Here is a 19325-nt window from a genome sequence, read left to right as displayed (position 1 = left end):
TAACACCTGAACCGCTCTGCCTGTCCTCTCCTTTCCCATCACTTTCATCGGCGGAGAAACTGGCTTCCCCCTCCACACAGTACTCCTCTTCCCAGAGCTTTGCTTGTGTAACTTTACCTTCTGAAATGGCAACTCCATTTCTGCCCAAGCGAGGCAGTTCTCCGCTTCAATATGTGAATAAACCCACCTCCAGGAACTCTTCTGTGTGTACTCCATTATAAGCCATCATTTACTCTGAAGCCAAGCAGTCTCGGTATGTACATTTCTCCTTACCAAGAATGTGGGCTTGTCAACATATTTGGTTGATTTTTGTTTTCCTGTCTGAGAGCAGAGACTGCCCTGATATCTTCCCACAGCTACCTACACACTAGGCACTCCCCTTCCCCCTCCCCCTCCCCCTCCTCCTCTTCATCAATACCAGCCACAGTATCTGCAGCCACCAATTACTGCACACATACTATTCGTCCAGCATCTGGCACTCAGCATGCATCATCTAATTTAATACATTCAGCAACCCTCTGAGGGTTATAATCATTATTATTATTCACTTTTGACAGACGAGGAAATTGACACATAAAGAGGTAAAGTCACTTGACCGCTGGGATTTAAACCACACTCTCTGACTCAAAGCCTCTAAGCTCATCAATGGGCTTCACAGTTTCCTCACTTAAATTTCAGCAGATTAACCATATTGGCTGCCTGCTAGGTATTTGGAGATGTAGGTACCTAGGTGCTGATCTAGGAGTCTACCTGTATGTATTCTCAGGGCCTGTTATTACAGAGCTCATACATTACTTCTAAGGCATTTCTGAACTTTTTTTTAAGAATCATTTCTTTCAGCCAGTCTCTTCTCAGCCTAAGTGGTAACAGAGACTTCAAAGCAGATGTTGTTTTGTACCCAGAGACCATCTTTCCTTTGTGGAAATGTTTTCTATCTCCTTGCATTGCTAAGACCTAAAAATAAAACTGTTAAGACAATTCCTTCGAGATATGAGTATATAGTTTTAAAACACTATTTTTTTTATACGTTGAAGACATAAAACTTATCAACACTTCAAGATGGCAAATTCCTAACTACATAATGGAAGACAGTCTAACTGAATTCTACTATTCAGAATTCTAGTGAAAGCAATAAGGAATTTTAAAAAACACACACACATACACACCAACTTTAATAAATGATGATGTCATTTGAAAATACACAAGTGTTGTCAGAATTCTTACCAAGCCTTCCCCAGGTTTAATGTTTGGTAAGTGAACTTCTTCCAGACATGCACACTGGCTCATAACAGGATCCGTGGTAGATCGGATTGTTTTATCACAGATGCCATTTAAAACCTTGACCTAGAGTTGGAGAGGCAAACAGGGAAGGTTCAATCATTAACCAAGTTTATCTCCGGCTGAATTTTTTTTTTAAATGCACTTCACCCATCATCTTTAGCTCTGGTTGTGATAGTACTGTGATAATACTGCTCAGTGAACACACGGCACTTGGGTTCCATATTTGCAATGTGTGGGAATAGTGCCACTAATTTCAGCTTTGCTTAAAAAGTGCACCTTTTATATTAACTCGTTTACAACCACTGAAGCACACAGGCTGGGCAGAAACCCCCTTTCAGCAGTTGAAGAATCCTGTATTCCCCAGCCATCTGTGTGGTTTTTTAGGGATTGCTCACATTCCCTGCATACCAAATATGGACAAGGCAAAAAAATATATACTTTTGCCTGCACCTTTTAATAGATTTTACATTTTAAACAGTTTTAATTTTAGGGAAAAACTGAGCAGAAATTAGAGTTCTATATACTTCCTTCCCTACCCCAACACAGTTTCCAACACAGTTATATTATTAGAGCGGTTAATAATAACAAGATTTTATTAACATCTTGCATTAGTGTGGTACATGCATTATAACTCATCAACCAATAGTGTTACATTATTGTTAACTAAGGTCTGTAGTTTACATCAGGGTTCACCCTTTGTGGTGTACAGTTCTATGGGTTTTCATAAATGCGTAATGTCATATATTCACCATCACAGTGTCACAGAGAAGAGTTTCACTACCCTAAAAATCCCCTCTGCTCCACCTACTTGTTTGTCCCTGCTCTCCCACTATGAAGCCCTGGCAATCACCCATCTTCTCACTGTCTCTATAGTTTTGTCTTTTCCAGAATCCTATATAGTTGAAATCATACAGTATGTAGCCTTTTCAGATTGGCTTCTTTCACTTAGTCATATGCATTTAAGATTCCTCCATATCTTTTCATGGCTTGACAGCTCATTTCTTCTTATTGCTGAATCACATTCCATTGGCTGGATGTACCAGTTTGTTTACCAGTCACCTACAGGACATCTTGGCTACTTCCAAGTTTTGGCAGTTAGGATTAAAGCTGCTCTAACATTCTGTGAAGGTTCTTGTGATATACGCTTCTTTCATTTGGGTAAATACCTAGGTGTACAACTGCTGGATCGTAGGGTAAGAGTGTGTTTAGTTTTGTAAAACACTGCCACAGGGCCTTCCAGTGTGGCTGTACCATTTTGCATTCCTATCAGCAATGAACGAGAGTTCCTACTGCTCCACGTTTGGTGCCGTCACGTGTTGGATTATAGTTATCCTAATAGGTGTACAGCGGTACCTTGTTGTTACTTTAATTTGCAATTCCTTAATGAAACACGGTGTTGAACGTCTTTTCATATACTCATCTGCCAGCCGTATATCTTTTTCCATGAGGGGTCTGTTTGGATCTTTTGTCCACTTTTTAATTAGGTTGTTTGTTTTCTTATTATTGAGTTTTAAGAATTCTCTGTGTATTTTGGCTACAAGTCCTTTATCTGATATGTGTTTCAGAAAACAGTTTCTCCCAGCCCGTGGCTTCTCTTTTCATCCTCAGTGCATTGATGGGGCAGTGTTTTTCATTTTAATGCACTCTACCTTATCCATTTTTCTCTCATGGATCACGCTTTTCGTGTTGCATCTAAAAACTCATCGCCAAACCCGAGGTCACCAAGATTTTCTCCTGTTATTTCTAGGCATTTTATAGTTTTGCGTTTTACATTTAGGTGTACGATCTTTTTAGTGATGGCTCACATTCTCTGAACGCCAAACACTGACCGGGTACAACTGTAGAGACGTGAGGATCTCTATTAAGCCGTCCCCGTGTAGAAAGCACAGTGGCTACGTGTGGTTACTTCTCCCGATCAGATTCATCTAACCTTTGAAAATTAAACAACTAAAGAAATCAGGAGATTCTGAAGAGTGATTTTTTTTTTTTTCCCCCCAAGGGGGGAGAATCCAAGAAGTGACACTTTTTACATTCCTCCCATGTGTTTAGCTTCCCTATTTATGGAAAATATATTTAGAGCGGTTTCATTGCTAAATTCCTCAACATCAGTAGGAGGAAGGCCTTATCAAAAGAGCACAGGCTGGCTTATGTCAAAAGGAGGAAGCGATGATGAATAGTTACAAAATGCTCTTTAAACAGTCACAGTACATCTCCCTTCTATCATGAGGTTTTTGCCAAGATTTTTTTTTTTAAACAAAATGGTCCTAAAGTGAAATCTGCACAACAGTTTAACCCTGATTAACAGGCGAGTTAGTAATTTAAGTATAATTGTACCCGGATGAAGGGTTCAGAGCAGGGAAAAAAAAAGTAAAGCAGAGACCCCAATATACCCAATTTAAGCACAGGAATTTTCACAGGAGTTGGTCTTATTGTTAAATAACTTATTCTTCCTTTTCCACCTAAATTAATAGACTCATATCCCAAAAGCCGATATTACGAAGCATATCCGGAAATAATTAGCCACAGTACATTTACTTTAATTCATGTGATTCCCACTGTTTTGAGAAAAGGAATTTTACTGTAACTTTTAGAAGGTGTACTTACTACAGCCAAAACTTTATCTTCCATTTCTGCTACAAGGCAATCCTAAAGGAAGAAAGAAGAAAATGAAAACTATTAAGAGCTAAAAACTTTCAGAAACCGTTGGCTTAGCTCACTAGATATTTCCTGGGGTCCAAGGAGGTCCCTGACACACTTCCCACCCTGCAGCCTGAGCAGTCCTGGACCATCTGGAGGAGAGACCTGGATGGGAGAAGAGGGCAGAGCAGGAAAGGAGCTGACATTTGACTCCTCCTAAGATTTCAATCTCTCCTGACCCAGGAGGCTAATCATCCAAGGAACCCATCTGACCAATTATTTGATCAGAAAGCCTACAAAAATCACCAGAACTGAAAATCCACCTACTATCCAGACTGTACAGAGAGTAGGAAGCCAGAAGTCAGAGTCCAGGAAAGTTGACAATGACTCTCAAATGTGACCCCAGGCTGAGCTAGCACTGGGCCAACAAGCCTGGAGTCTTTAGCTCTGGGCCTGCCCATAAGAATAGCTTTCAAATAAGGGCTTGAGTAAACTTAGCCACAGAGTTTATTTTAAGCACCAGTGAGATTAAATCAGATATTTCAGTCCTTAATAGATGAAAAGCGTTCAACAAAACGTTCATTAACACACTGCCAGCAAAGGGGTCTTGAGGTATGCTATTGATGACATTAAAGAATGGGCTGGAATGCAAAGCACTGTTTACTCAGCTTAAGAACAAAAGACTCAGAACCTTATGAACCCAGTTAGCTGATTATAGGAATAACCATTGTCCTGTGGAAAAGCAGCCAAAGTGAAACTGCCAACGTGCAACTCTCAGTTAACCTTCTAAAGCGTTACCTACAGCAGATTTCAATCAACATGGCAGAGTGCATGCAGAAGAAGAGGGAGATCAACGAGATTCTTGACAGTTTATTTGGCACCATTCAGTAAATCCCAAACTGGGGCACCCTAAGGAAAATGCGAATTATGTTATGTACAGGAATGATACTGATCAACTCTGTTGGATTTATCAGACAAAGATGTTCACTTCAATCAAAGTGTCATTTTAGGTCATTTTTTACTGCCACTGGGGGTAGGGGTAAAAATGTATGATATTCTACCCTATGTGACTGTATCATCAGATTTTAGGTGCCTTCTTCTTAAAAGGTTTTTAAATTTTCTCTGCTAGGTAAAAATGTGGGAAATAACAGTCACTCTACTGCTACCAAAATTTACACAGACTCTCAGGAAAAGAGCAGCCTAGTGAGAAAACACTTAAAAAAAGGAAATTTAGGAATGTACTTTTGCACGTGTGAATCTGATATAAATTCAAACTCCAGGAGCAACTGCTGTAAAATATGAATGATTACAGTTCAAAAATGTGCTTTTCGGCCTCCATCTTGTGCATGGAACTAAACCATCAACTACTGTGATGGCCCCTCCCCTACTCACACCATCTGAAGGACGGAATTCTCAAATAAATGTCAACTTTAGCAAAACAGAATACTTACACAGTCTCGTGCTAGAAATAAAACTAATGATTTGTGTTTATGATTTTTCACTACACATCCCAAATGATACGAGTGCTGCCATCCTCAGGAGGTAATCACCCACAGGCAGAGAGCTCCTGGCCAAACACCAAGGCCCAAGCATCAAGGTGCACGTGTGACCTCATGGTCCCTCCAACTTGATTCCCTGACGGATCCGAGGAGCCACCAAGAAAATGGGCTCCTGTGGTGACGGAGCCAGTGGGCGAGGAGCACGCCTGTCTCCACGAACTGTCCAAGGCAGCGTGTGAAAGCGCCGCTTTTTACCTTCCGCCCCCGTGAACGTGGGTTCCCACACCCATTCCTACCGGGAGGAAGCAGCTGCAGGCCTGACTTCATGCTATTTGGCATGAAGGCAACAGAATGGAAAAAAAGAAGTACTGGAACCAAGTCAGCCCTTCATGATCCCGACAGCAGGCCTGAGCTGTGTCACATTCTTTGGTCACCTGGGCCAGCAGACTCAGGCCAATCAACCTGGCAGAGACCCAGCCAGGGCAGCTAGCAGCTGCCCCTTCTCTGCCGCTCTTCCTTATTCTACTCTCTTGCTAACAGAGGAGCCCTGGGAGATGGGTTTAACCTCTCCATAGCTCAGTTTCCTTCTCTGTAAAGTGAGGATGATAAAACCTGTCTCAGAGAACTGTTGAGAATTAAACTTGATGACACACGTCAGGCAGATACTCCATACCTGAGACCCAACCAGCTCCCAATAAATGGTCTCCTGACCTGCCCTCCTCTGCTGGGTGGTATGCTTTCTTTCCATTCAGTTTTTCTGGGCTCTCTACTGCTCAGCATTTCTTCCTACACTGGAACCCAGCACCTGCCACTGCCATGTTGTCTCCTGCCAGTTTTCATGCCCTCACAACTTCAGGAGGACAGATGAAGGAAAGAGATCAGAATCCCTTCCCACCAGGAGACTTCACCTGAAATTATAGCCTGAAAACTGGATAGAAGGTCTATCCATGGACTCGGCGTGGGACGTAAATGAATCGCTTTGCTATACACCTGAAACTAACACAACATGGTGAATTAACTGTACTTCAACTAAAAAAAGTAAAGAAAAAAAGTTAATTAGCATAAAGAAGAAGAAGAGTGCCATTTTCTTAATGGGGGAAGAAAACAACAACTGTTTATCCTTCCAATCTGGAGAGGTACACACTGTCATCAGAGGGAAGGATGCAGAGAAAGTAACAAGAAAGAGGAGGGGAGAGTGGCAATATGTGGAACAGAGAAAGAAAAAAGGGACAAACAAATGCCTGTCTTCACACACAGGGACACGGAGAATACAGACTCTAGGAGAACACGTTCCTTGTCACCAGAAATAAAGAGACACAGCTTTTATTCCTTCAATTCCCCAGGGAAAAAAAAGCAATAAATGGAAAAGGCAGGTTTCTTCCTAAAGAGTCAAAAGATCTTTTGCCAAGAAGTTTGGAGAAAAACTGCACTTCCCGCAGTTGTGAGAGGGTGTGAAGCCCCTGGCAAATTCAGCCTTGCTGCTGCCACGACACCACACGTGGAAAAAGACATTCCACTCATCCTTCAACTGTGCACACAAATTTTACTACTTGCCAAAGCAACTACGTTCTCCAATTACTACAGAAAACACACATCCGTCAAGAGCTAAACATGTTTTTCAATCTAAGTTCATAAAATGACATTCCCATATATATTTACACATTGCCAGTCTTAATCCTTAAAAATTGTTCAAGTTTAAATAAACTAAAAAGTACCAGAAATCCCAACATATTTGTTAACTTTGTCTTCTTCTTAAGCCATCAAGTTCGGCTCCAGAAAAGCAGTACCAGAAAAGATTTTTATATTTCCTACTATAGGCTATTATTTCTTAAGTAGGCACTGTGCTATACATATATCTTATCTAATCTTCATAATCTTTTGAGGTAGGTATTACTATTTTTTAAATATTCTATACTACTTCTCTAGGTCTAATTTTGCATGAATAAGTAAATGCGGTCACATATACGCTTTTTGTAAGTGAATAAGTGTTTTCTGTTCTTTGGCTTGCCTCCTACATTCTCTCCCCACTTTTCTCCCAGCCAAAGTAAACCCAACTTTTCTTCCAGCCAAAGTAAACCCAACTTTTCTTCCAAATTGCCCACTGTATTTATATATTCCTTTGTATATAGGTTTTCAGATGTATTGCGTATTACAAATACATATATACATACATTTAAAAATTTTTTGGTCACCATTTGTCTTCCTCTTACACTTTTTTTCCCTTTTTTCTTACTCCACAATAACTTGTAGAAATTCCAGCAAATTATCTGGTAAGGTAATTGTTAGTATTCCCATTTTACAGATAAGAAAATAGAGACTCATAAGTTTGAAGTGACTTGCCCAATGTCCCAGGGCTAAGTAATGGTAGAGGTAGGATTCAAACCCATAGCTGTCTGTCTCTGAAGCATATGCTCAATGAGCACCAAAGGGAAAACAAAAACAAAAAATAAACACAAACAGAAACAATACCTGTTGTGTCCCTTAAGTTTGGGTTAAATTTTTCCTGATAAGCAACAAATTCTCAACAGCTTATTTGTCAAAAGCATTATCTCATTTGTTTAAACACACATTTAAAAAGTACCATGAATCATGGGCCAGGCATCATGCGGCCCCAGTAAACAGGGGTAAGTGTGATGAGGATGCCCAGTGGGCACCCTTCTGAGTGGGATCTGTACCCCTGGGCAGCCTCTACCGCAAATGCCAGGACTTGGTGGCTACATGATGAATGCACCGTGATTGGTGTCAGACTCTTTCTGTCAAAATTATTTTATGCGCCATAAAAACGAGCTGAAACTCAGAGCCACTTTACTGCTCTGAGTGTTTTCCGAAGAACATGGCCTCAAAACCATAACGATGAAGTCCCACGTGCCTCAAGTTCAAGGGCTGCTCAGGACTGGACCTTAAACAACAGCCAAACTTCACTCTTCATGTTCCGGGAACAGACAGAAAGCACATAGCTTTTCAGAACTGCATCTATTTTATGGCATGGTTAGAACTGAGGAAAGGATGTTCTTTACTATTTGCCAAATCAGCAGGGGAAACAAATGTGCAATCACAGAATTTTCAAACCTAGTGAGATGTGAAAAAAGAACAAGTTCTTCCTTATATTTTATGGCCTCAACTCAATTCAAAAATAATTTTACAACAGTCTGCTACATGCCAGTTAATATCTTCCTGGTCTTCACTAAGATGCGAAGGTCTGGCAAATGAGTTGTGTGTGAAACTGACGTGTCACTTCCAAACCAGAACATCTGTCAGTGTGAGAATCACCGAGGTTCTCTGTCCCTCTGCCCCAGAGACAAACAACATAAGATACTGGTTGTTCTGTCAGCCTACAACCTGAAGTGAGGCGAGCTGAAGCAGATCCCTCAGCTGACCCATTTGGATGTAGATAATCCAGGAATAAATTGCTGAGGTTTGGGGGCTGTTTGTTACTGAATCACCACCAAGCTCCTCCTGACTGGTAAACCTAACCACCAGAGGTCAAAATGAAAAGAAAATTAACAAGCAGATACAGTAACATACTCAGAACAAAGATTATGGTGAAATGTAGTTACTCCAGAATTTCTATTTAAAAAAAAATTAAGTGCTCTAACATTTTAGAGAAAGTACAGGGCTATTAGCTCAATTATTTTAAAGCAAAAGAAGGTAATCTCTGATGTAAAGGTCACTGGTCATTTTTCACAGAAACTATCTGTAAATTCATCTAACTTAAAGCCCTTCATCTCTCCCCAGCTCTGATAGGGGGAGAAAGGGGGAGAAAGAAAGAATGGCACTTCATACCTGCATGTAAACCCTTTGAAGAAAAGGAAAAGGGAAAAAAAACTTTTAGAAAACACCAGTGATGTACTGACCTTCTGGACTGTAGTGGTCAGATCCAAGCAAAGCTGAATGATTTTGTTCTTTGTTACTGAGAAATCAGTGATCCCTGTAAATGGAGCCCTAGAAAGCAACGAAAATTCTCTTAAAAAAAAAAAAAAAGTGGAGAGGATGAACCCACTGGGATCCCACACTGTGTGTTAACAAGCACAGATACACAACAAGCTGGTTTAAATTGTTATGTAACTGTTGCCTCTCAAGTAACACACAAAATAGGAATCTGAATACAACAGAGACAGAGAAGTTCTAGATAAAAACACATCCAAAAATGAGCCAAGAGAATGAACATCCCTTCAAAAGTCAACTGACAGCCTTCATACAAACAAATAATCAGTAATGTTTAACCTCAGTAAAACTCAACTTTAACTCTTCTCTAAGCTGAGGTTAATTTGTTCCTGCTGTTCACCTCAGGAACTTCCAAAGGGACCCTAAAATGGACCACTGACCCCAAACTCCTGGACAGGTCCAATGGCAAGGGCAAGAAAGGGATAAACGTTCCTCTTCCTCAGGCAAAATACCGACTACTATGCATCTCAGACTCTCCTTTTACAGGACAGTAAAGCACACCCATCACTTACCGGTCCAGCCAGGCTAACAAGGCCTTGGCAGCGCCTATGAGCTCCACCACAGAAGTCAGGAACTCATTGGGGGGCTTGTGGGAGGTGTTCCCATCATAGGCTGGACTTTTTCTCCGGCTGCTTATGTAATTCTGTAAATTGTGGGAAGATGCTCGCAGTTTCAGAACCAAGTTCTTCATATTATCAGTTTCAAGGCCATAATTCTGGAAAACAAAATAAAGGGAAAAATTCAAAACAATCAACAATGTCCAAACTCTCGTAATAACCAAAAACCACTGAGTTACCTGAATAACTCCTACGTCAGCCACAAAACCCTACATGATTTGCTCACAGTGCTGATCTCACCCACGTGGGCCATACCAGCCTTCCCTCTGTTCCTCTTGCCTCAGGGACTTTGTTCTTGCTAGTTTCTATTCCCGAAATTCTCCTCCCACAAAGTTTGGCATGGACAGCTCTTTCCTATCACATCCTAATTAGCCCAAATGTCCCCTCCTCTTCAAGGCTTCCAGGACCATCTGGAACAGTTTCTCAACCTGGGCCCTAATGACATTTAAAGCCTAATAATTGTTTGTTTGGGTTGGGGGGTGGGATTCCTGTAGATGGTAGAATGTTTAGCTGGCCTCTACTCGTTAGATATCAGTAGCATACGGTCCCCAGTTGTGACAAACAAAAATGTCTCCAGACACTGCCAAGTACCTCCTGAGGTCACTCTCTAGCCATCACCTCTGTCATTTCTGAACCACCTTGGTCACTGCTGTCTTTCTAAGTCGGATGCAAGCTCTGCGAGAGCTGGGCTCTATGTGTATTACTCATGACTGCATTTCCAGGAGAGCAGATGTAAAGCAGTCATTGAATGGAGGAATTTCCATCAGATAAAAGTCACACAGAAACAGAACAGCACTGACTAAACATCAATTCACCTGGAAGGTCATTTCCATCTTGTGAGCTTCTAACCGCCGTTCTTTCCGAACAATGTTTGACTTACCTGGGTGCTTTTAAAAAATCCGTTTCACGTGACAATATTGTCCTAGACTACTCTCTTCCAGATAAAGAACAAATCCCAAGTAACAACAAGAAACGACATGTAAATCTGACATGACTTTGGGGGGAGGGTGAATTTCAGTATTCAATTGCATGTACACATCCTAAATTGGTGTTTCATCATTTTTTAAGAAAAAAGTGAAAATATTTTTGGGGTATATTAAACTGTGTCAATAGCACCCCAAAGCAAGAATGTGGTATCATTTAAAAATTGGTTATAATATATGGCCAACACTATTGAACACTTTATGCCAGAAACCGGGCTTACTGCTCGGCAAATATTATCTCAGGTAAAACAGCGTATGAGGGTGGAAGTGATATTATCTCTATTTTGCAGGTGAGAAAACTGAGGCACAGAGACATTCAATAAATTCTCCTAAGTCACACAGCTAATCGGTGGGAGTCGGGGGAGATTCTAACCAAGGCAGTCTGCATTGAGGGTACAAGCTTTGGATCACGATGCTGTATATGCCCCCTTCCACACTCCCTGTCCAAGAACGGGCAAAGCATGAGACAGAAACCAGGATGGGCGCTGGACAAGAAAAAAGAGAAGTGGCCGGTCATCCTGGATCTAGCACAAACTAGCAAACTGTTTAACCCCCCTAAATTCTATCCTGACCTGCTCCATCCCCTCTGATGTGTTAGAAGCTTCTTTCAGCCAGCTTCAGCCAACCTGGACCTCACTCTTGTCCCCACTGCATCTAGCCTGTCCCTTGGTCCCTCCTCTGTTACAGCCCCATCTCTAATGCCTCAGGGAGGGGTAAGAAATGTCCCCAAATCAAGATACATAAAGCATAAATAAACCAGGGAGTCTGTGAGAACTTTTTTCTTTTGGCAAGTTGAACAATGGTAAGTAGCAACAGTAACAACAAAAGACAATACCCTGAATGAAAACATTTCAAACTTTAATTAGATTTTATGCGAAGTTTAAATTTATGTGGCATGTTGCTTCTCAGAAAATAAAAAATATTTTTTAAAAAATTTATATAGAAAAGAGTTAAGAACAATTATAAAGAAAAAAAAACTCTTCAGATGCATTAACTGAAATTGTCTTTGCGAGCTTTAAAAAAAAATGTAAATTTCAGAACAAAAATGAGTCTTCTGTATTAACAGTGATGTTCCGTCTAAATTTGATATTCATTCTTTTTTTTTTTTTCCACTGTCATTTTCTGGAGACCAAAATATGGCATTGTCCTTCAGTAGAGAAGACAAAAGTAAAAAGATGGATTTTCACCACGGCTTTTTAAATCAGAGAATCAAAGACTCAAAACTGAGTGGATAAAGAGCCACATGACACAGCTTGTTTTGAAGCACTTGTGACTATGATTAAAGGGAAGTGTCCCCTTATTCAGTTAATTAGTCAGCCTGCCGACTCATAGAAAGAGTTCTGAACAAAAAGCAGGAAACTCAGCTTTCTATAGCCAATGACACCATGAATTACTCGGAACTTTTATTACTGTAGACAACATTTATTTCTTGAACTCAAAGAGGATTAAATTCATCTTAGTGTTACAGGAAATTTTAAACCTCAATCTTCTACAAACCTACCACTTTTAATATTAAAATAAAGGAGGAGTGTAGCTTGTTAACTGGTTCTTTTCATTTCTATTCAGTTTCTCTGATTCTTTTTTTTTTTTCCCCAAAAAACAAATCACGGGACTACAAGGATAGACAGATGTAGCTATAATAGATTATAATTTTATTTTATGTTTTCAGGTACTTCAGAGATTTTAATCAGCTTTATTAAGGTATACTTTATGATGCATAAAACTCACTAATTTTAAGTGCACGACATAATCAATTTTAACAAATGTACACAGTCACAAAAGCACCATCACAATACAGAACATTTGCATCGCCCCCAAAACATCCCTCATACCCCTGCCTAGTCACTTTCCCCAACCCCCAGGCCCTGGCAACCTCTGATCTTCTTTCTGTCACTGTAGTTTTGCTTTTTCTACATAGATTATAATTTTAAAAAGCATTAAAGAAGGAACAAAGAAAGGAAGGAAAATTCCATCCCTTTCCACCCCATTCCACAATAAGAAGAGAACAAGAAACTGATTATATTAGCTCCAAAGAACCTCTACTATAGAAACATAATCAGGAAAGGATTATTGACTTAAGTGTCCCTCAATGAAAGACAGTAAATGAATAATTTCTCAGACCAGATTTGATTATTTTCACTAATCTTTTCCCTAGTATCTGTCTCCTTCAGAAATTGCTAATTTAAGATAAGGTATCAAGACAGTACAAACTAAGAAATGAAATGAATCTCCAAAAATCTAGACACGTACTACAAACCTTCCACTGAGATCTCACTTCATTAGAAGTTAGCCATCAGGGGTCATTTCCTGGTCTGGCTAGAGAAACGACCCATGAGACAGGAGAAAAGGAAAGAGGCAGATTCTCGCTCTTCTGGCGTCATAAATTGTACACATTTTAGCTAAGGACAAACCTTACACAACTTCTCCGCCACTTTTCTTTCCCCATTCCTACTAGCTCTGTCTGTGATCTAACATACATGGTGATTAAGGAGTTTCACAGTCACACAGTCAAATCCATTTTACTGACTTGGGTCAATTAAGTTTCAACCTAAGAAGTATACTTCACAGTTTAATAAGTTCATAAGCAAGATCAAGTTAAATACAAACTGCTAGCATAGACTCCTCTTCCTGCACTATCTCTTCCCATAACAAAAAGGATAACAGTTTTTAACTGTTGCCATGGCTGGGTAAACGATAAACAGTGAGTCATCTCAGGGGTACACGACTGCACAGAAGCGCCCAGGGCAGGTAGATACATTACAGGTATTTCACTTAAGCACACAGGTAGGTGGTATCACTTCATACGTGCATGGATTCCAACTTTGTTCACTTTCTCAGCCTACCTCAACCTTAAAAACAAATCTGCCCCTGCCTTGGTCTTTAGGAAACTAGGGTTTGGTTGATCTGGCAACGAAAATGGGTTTTACAATTATACATTTTTACTCTCAATCCCACCCTAGAGACAAATGCTGTCCAACAGAACTTTCTGCAATGATGAAAATGTTCTCTATCTGTACTATCCAAATATGGTAGCCACTGGCCACAAGTAGCTACTGAGCACTTGAAATGTAGCTCTGTGACTAAGGAACTGAATTTTATTACTTCACTTTAATTAATTTTAATTTAAATAGTCACATGTGGCTAATAGCTACTGGAAAAAGCAGCTCAACAGCCCGTCCCAGTCACCCTCTGCCCCAGATACAGGGAGAAAAATTGGGCTCCGACTCTGAACTCAATCCTGGGAAGTGGTCCTGGTTTGCCTCAGAAAACAAGTCACTCTCCTAAGCCACTCCCAGCCAGCCAAGGTCAATGTTCACAAAAGGGAGTTTTTCTCCTTGCTCCCTATCCAGAACCAGCTCTTTGTGGCCCATCTGCTCATCGGTTTTGGAACCTTAATCAATAGCTATTCCGTATTTTAGGTTCCTAAAGATCCTATCGGCACTTTTCTTTCCAAAACTTTGCAGTGGTTTTTGTTTTTTCCTCCCCCTCTCTTACTTCTAATTCTACTCATTTCCTGTCCATCATAAAATCAACATCCACTAAACTGTTTACATAAAAATGTCTTCCATAATACCAGGGACAACAGCAAACACACATTAACTGTCCAGGGGATGGACTGTTCAAGGCAAAAAAGTACCACCTATTTATATACACAAAGATCTATATGGTGTGAATGGGTTAAACACAGTATAATCAATAGATGCATTACCATAAGAATATTTTAAAAGGAGATTATAGCAAGGCTAAGGATATTTTAGTGAAATGCTCTGAAACCCTCCCCAACCCAGAACAGGCACATTCATTTAAGAACCCTCCGTGACCCTCGCGTCAAATGCATTCACTGGCACGCTGCTACATGAAACATGTCCAGAATGAGTCTGAGGTCAAAACTTTGTCTACAAAGGAAATTAGAAGGAAATTGTAAGAGATAAAACACAGCTTTAGGTTCTGGCATCTGTCCAGCTCTGTTCACTTTAGTCTAATATTTTAAGAGGTAGGGAAGGGGGGAAAGCGGGGAGGCAGCTGTTATGTTAATTATCCCACTTGAGGCCCACAACGTGCCCCCAGTCCATCCTGCCTGCTCTCCTCCCATGCTATGGATTTCAAAGTTATTGACCTGCCCTCCAAGTCCTACCACAAAGTGAAAGAGACGATCTGAAAGAGCAGAAAGGTCCAAAAAGTAGCGTTCTCAGAAAGGACAAGACTAAACTCAAACATGTCTTACTGTATGAAAAACATACAGCTTTAATAATAAACAGGACTCAGGTATCTTCCGGGCGGTGCAAAACACTCACTTACAGGTTGGTACACAGCCACATCTAGGGGAGCATCACAGTACAAACGGGGAAAACACACACCACCATCTCCCTGGAGGTCACAGAGCCAGGAGTGTGCAGCAAAGCCTGCATTAAAATGCAAAAGCCTTGGGGCTTCCCTGGTGGCGCAGTGGTTGAGAGTCTGCCTGCCAATGCAGGGGACACGGGTTCGAGCCCTGGTCTGGGAAGATCCCACATGCCGTGGAGCAACTGGGCCCGTGAGCCACAATTACTGAGCCTGCGCATCTAGAGCCTGTGCCCCGCAACGGGAGGGGCCGCGACAGTGAGAGGCCCGCGCACCGCGATGAAGAGTGGCCCCCGCTCGCCGCAACTAGAGAAAGCCCTCGCACAGAAACGAAGACCCAACACAGCCATAAGTAAATAAATTAATTAATTAATTTTAAAAACCCGTTTAAAAAAGAAAAAAAATGCAAAAGCCTGCTTCCCAGACCAGCTCTCCCATCACTTGGCCACAGCACCTTCCTGGTGGCAGCTCATTTATCAACCACAAGTAATTTCCCCATTACTTTCCTAAACAAGAGCAGCACCTCTCAGAGCAGAAGACAAGGCTCTATCCACTTTAAGAAGAAGAACACGCCCAATGCAGCAAGTGTTAAAGAATCAATGGAACGCGGACCAGCAATGGCAAAATCATCGGGAGCACATTTTTTCCCACCATTCTCAGTGATATAATTGAGACCCCTTGCTCAGGTTCACAGCATAGCTAAACCAGCCTGAATGCTGCCGAGTTTGCCCAAATCCTGACAGTTAAGGAAACAGCATCCTTCGCATGGCATCACAGCAGCCTGACAAGGATCCCACCCTATGCCAACCAATTTATAAACACGGTACCCTTGGAGGTGGTTTCAACCCACACCTAAAAGAGCTACGACCCACACGGCCACAGATGCAGTGAAGAGTCGGAACCTGGCAGGATTTAACTCACTCACGTTCAAGCCAAAACTCAGTCAGCTGCAAAATGTAACTAAGTTCACATTTTTTCCCATCTAGCTGCCATTTCACAGGTTGATTATTCCAAGCACCAGTATCAGTTATTGAAATATCACAAATATCTGTGAAACATAAAAATGCTTTTTATAGTAACAAAAACAGACACGAAAATCAGAACCCATTTGTCATCTCAATATAGAAGATGACATGTTCATTCAGGACCATCTTCATCTTTTTATTCTTTTTAAAAGATAAGAAAATAAGATGAATACAGAAATTTTTTCCGTAAAAGGCCAACTTTTTCTGTACAGGCCAAGAGAGCAAATATTTCAGGATTTGAGGGGCCACACGGTCCCTGTTAACCACTACCCAACTCTGCCACGGTAGCACAAAAGCAGCCACAGATAACAATAACACTTAAATGAACGGGCATGGTTGCGTTCCAATAAAACTTTATTTACAAAAATAGCGGGCCAGATTTAACTTGTAGGCCATCGCTTGCCAACTCTACCTAGCAAATGATTTCTTTTCTTCCCTTCTGATATTATCTTCAGCTCATGCTCTACTTCCATGGATCATTAAGAAAATGATGATAAGCTAAAGCGCAAAACTGTGGAGATTTAGAAGATGAAATTCTTAAAAACATCATGGCGGTACAGATCACCTTTTCCTGAACTAACCAGTGCACAGAGAAGGTCGACAGCCTCCAACACAAGTTCCTGGTGTCCAATTCGTGTGACACCCAGCTCCTCAAGATCCTGATGGGAAATCTGCAGCAGCTGCTCTCCATTTATCTTCTCCCGTTCAAACTTGTGGACATACTGCTGCAGGCAATCATCTAACCCTACCAAAAAAAAAGCAAAAGGGTCCATTATTGTCATTTTTGTTCCTTTACTCAAAAAAATGCCCACATTTAAATCAACCTCAGGAATTGCCAATTATGCTCCACTATTTGATTGTCTATACAATGTGTATCCCACCTGAAGGACATCTTTCAAGTGTGTCCTCATCTTCTTAAGCAGATTTTAAATCTAATGCACAGCTTATTTGTACAGCAGAAAGTAACACAACATTGTAAAGCAATTATACTGCAACAAAAAAAAAGGTTAAAATTTTATGTGCTGTATCTTTTACCACCTTAAAAAAATAAATAATTAAAAATGTTTTATTTTTAAAAATGCAAAAAAAGAAATTTCAAATGGATCCTACACAATTTTGACAGTTACCGTCCCATTCCCTTTCAGCTAAAAGAATAAACACTAACCCCTGCTGACTTGAAATGCTAGTTATCTGTGCTAGACATATGTTTGTCTGTTTGCTAAGCAGTCTTCCTCTGGAACACCATCCCTCTCCCAGCCCATGTGATCCCAGTGGACTTGCCAATCAAGATGCTTTGCCACAGTGATTGGCCACACTATTCTATCCATCAGCCAGTTATAGGTTCAGGGATGACCATGTGACTCAAGCAGAACCAATCAAAATCTTCCCTGATATTTGATATATGAACATAGGAAGACAAAGTCCCCTTCTTCCTTTCCAATTAGAAGTCATAAAGGTACAAACTTGGGGATGTTGGCAGTCATTTCTCTGATCAGTTTTACAAAATAAATCTATTCAAGACAAAGAAGATGTCCCAGTAATATCCAACATGTCCCTGGATCTAACCCTACTTAAAGATTTCTAACCCCAGCATTTTTCACTTAAATCAAAATAAATTCCCTTGTTAGCTTAAGCTTATCTGTGTTGTTTCTGTCCCTTAAAACTGAAAAAGTTCTAATGAATACAAGATCTAGAGGAGTAGGTACCAGCAGTGGTACGAGAGAAAGACAATGTTAAATGGGTTAGTTCATGGGAATTTTTCCAGGTCAAATACTATTGCCAACAGTGTTGCATTTTAATGTTCTTATATAATGATTAAAATAGGTAACCCTAAAAGAACTTGGGATTCTTTACTCCTGTATAGAGAACTCTGGTCAACACGTTAATGGTTTTACTGGAAAATCTTATACTAAATTAGTTGATCTATTTAAGCCTAAAAATAAAAGCCACCTTAGTGTTTTAAAAGGTAGATTTATATAAATTCAATCCCAACACAAAGGATGAAAACTCAATTTAACTAGAATAAAGTATGTGGAAGGCATGTTGCTGTCCCCTTCCCACCCAAACACACAAGCACACACACACACTTCATTTAACTCTCACGAAAGCTCTCTATGTGGGTACTCTGAACCAAGAAAAGTAGACGTAGGTCTGGCACTTACTTTTGGCAATACTAAAGTCCATGCGTCTCAAAATCTGATATCCTAGGCTAAATGATATCTCTGCCCCACTTTTTTGAAAGTTTTGAAAGTGGCAAAAGCTTTCACCTCCTGATAAGATGTAGAAAGAGGAACAATGTCCTGATAACCATCTGGGACTATCAAATAAATACAGGAAGAGGAGGTTAAGAAAAAATTAATTTTATGAAAACTAGTCAGAACCAACCCATCCTCCCTGAAGTGACATCTGTCTAGCAGAGGGGATCTGTCACACAGCAGCAAGGTTGGGGACACTGATATAAACCCAGCTCTACATTGATGGCCTCGAGCCACAAGTGGCCTCCATGGCATGTGAGTTGAGCAGGCAGTGGAGGCCACACAAGTCCGCAGGTATGGAGTGTCATGCCACTGGGGCGGCCAGGGGCAGCTGCACAGAATCCAGCTGCAGTAGTCAACAGTGACAAGGGCCAAAAGCCGAGGAGAGCCTCCTTACAACTTTATTCCCATTTCATAGATGACTAAATTAGGGCTCGTGTAAGTTGCGTAACTTGTCCACAGTCACATAGCTGGTAAGATGCCAAGAGAAGGATTTTGTCAGCCATTTTTCTTCAGCTCAATACAGAAGAAAAGAGCTCAAATTCAAATCAAGGTTTGTTGACACAAGCCCTGATCCTTTTGCCTTCTACCCTGCAAACATGAGATTATAAAAATTCCTCTCCAAACACCTTCCTAAATCAGCAGTAAGGTCTAATTACAAAACAGTTATTATTAAAATAGAATCATGGAAACCTAGAGGTACTTAAAAGATACTTCACATTTTACTGAATCCAAAAAGTTA

The 19325-nt window shown here is 40.7% G+C and overlaps 1 protein-coding gene across 4 annotated transcripts in view; it reads right to left on the bottom strand.

Annotated features, from left to right (window-relative positions):
* CNKSR3 (CNKSR family member 3) overlaps nt 1-19325 on the bottom strand; it is a 100237-nt gene that overhangs the window by 20544 nt on the left and 60368 nt on the right. For 3 of the 4 annotated variants that reach the window (XM_068550739.1, XM_068550740.1, XM_068550742.1), the window contains exons 2-6: nt 16910-17073; nt 9875-10077; nt 9272-9359; nt 3886-3927; nt 1225-1344 (exon numbers count right to left, since the gene is read on the bottom strand). In XM_068550739.1, coding sequence (XP_068406840.1) covers nt 1225-1344; nt 3886-3927; nt 9272-9359; nt 9875-10077; nt 16910-17073 — 617 coding nt within the window. The remainder of the gene's footprint in view (nt 1-1224; nt 1345-3885; nt 3928-9271; nt 9360-9874; nt 10078-16909; nt 17074-19325) is intronic. The other variant, XM_068550741.1, reaches the window with a different exon arrangement.

Source organism: Eschrichtius robustus, chromosome 9 (assembly GCF_028021215.1).
Source record: "Eschrichtius robustus isolate mEscRob2 chromosome 9, mEscRob2.pri, whole genome shotgun sequence".
NCBI classification, from domain to species: domain Eukaryota; kingdom Metazoa; phylum Chordata; class Mammalia; order Artiodactyla; family Eschrichtiidae; genus Eschrichtius; species Eschrichtius robustus.
This window is presented reverse-complemented; position numbering and strand designations above follow the sequence as displayed.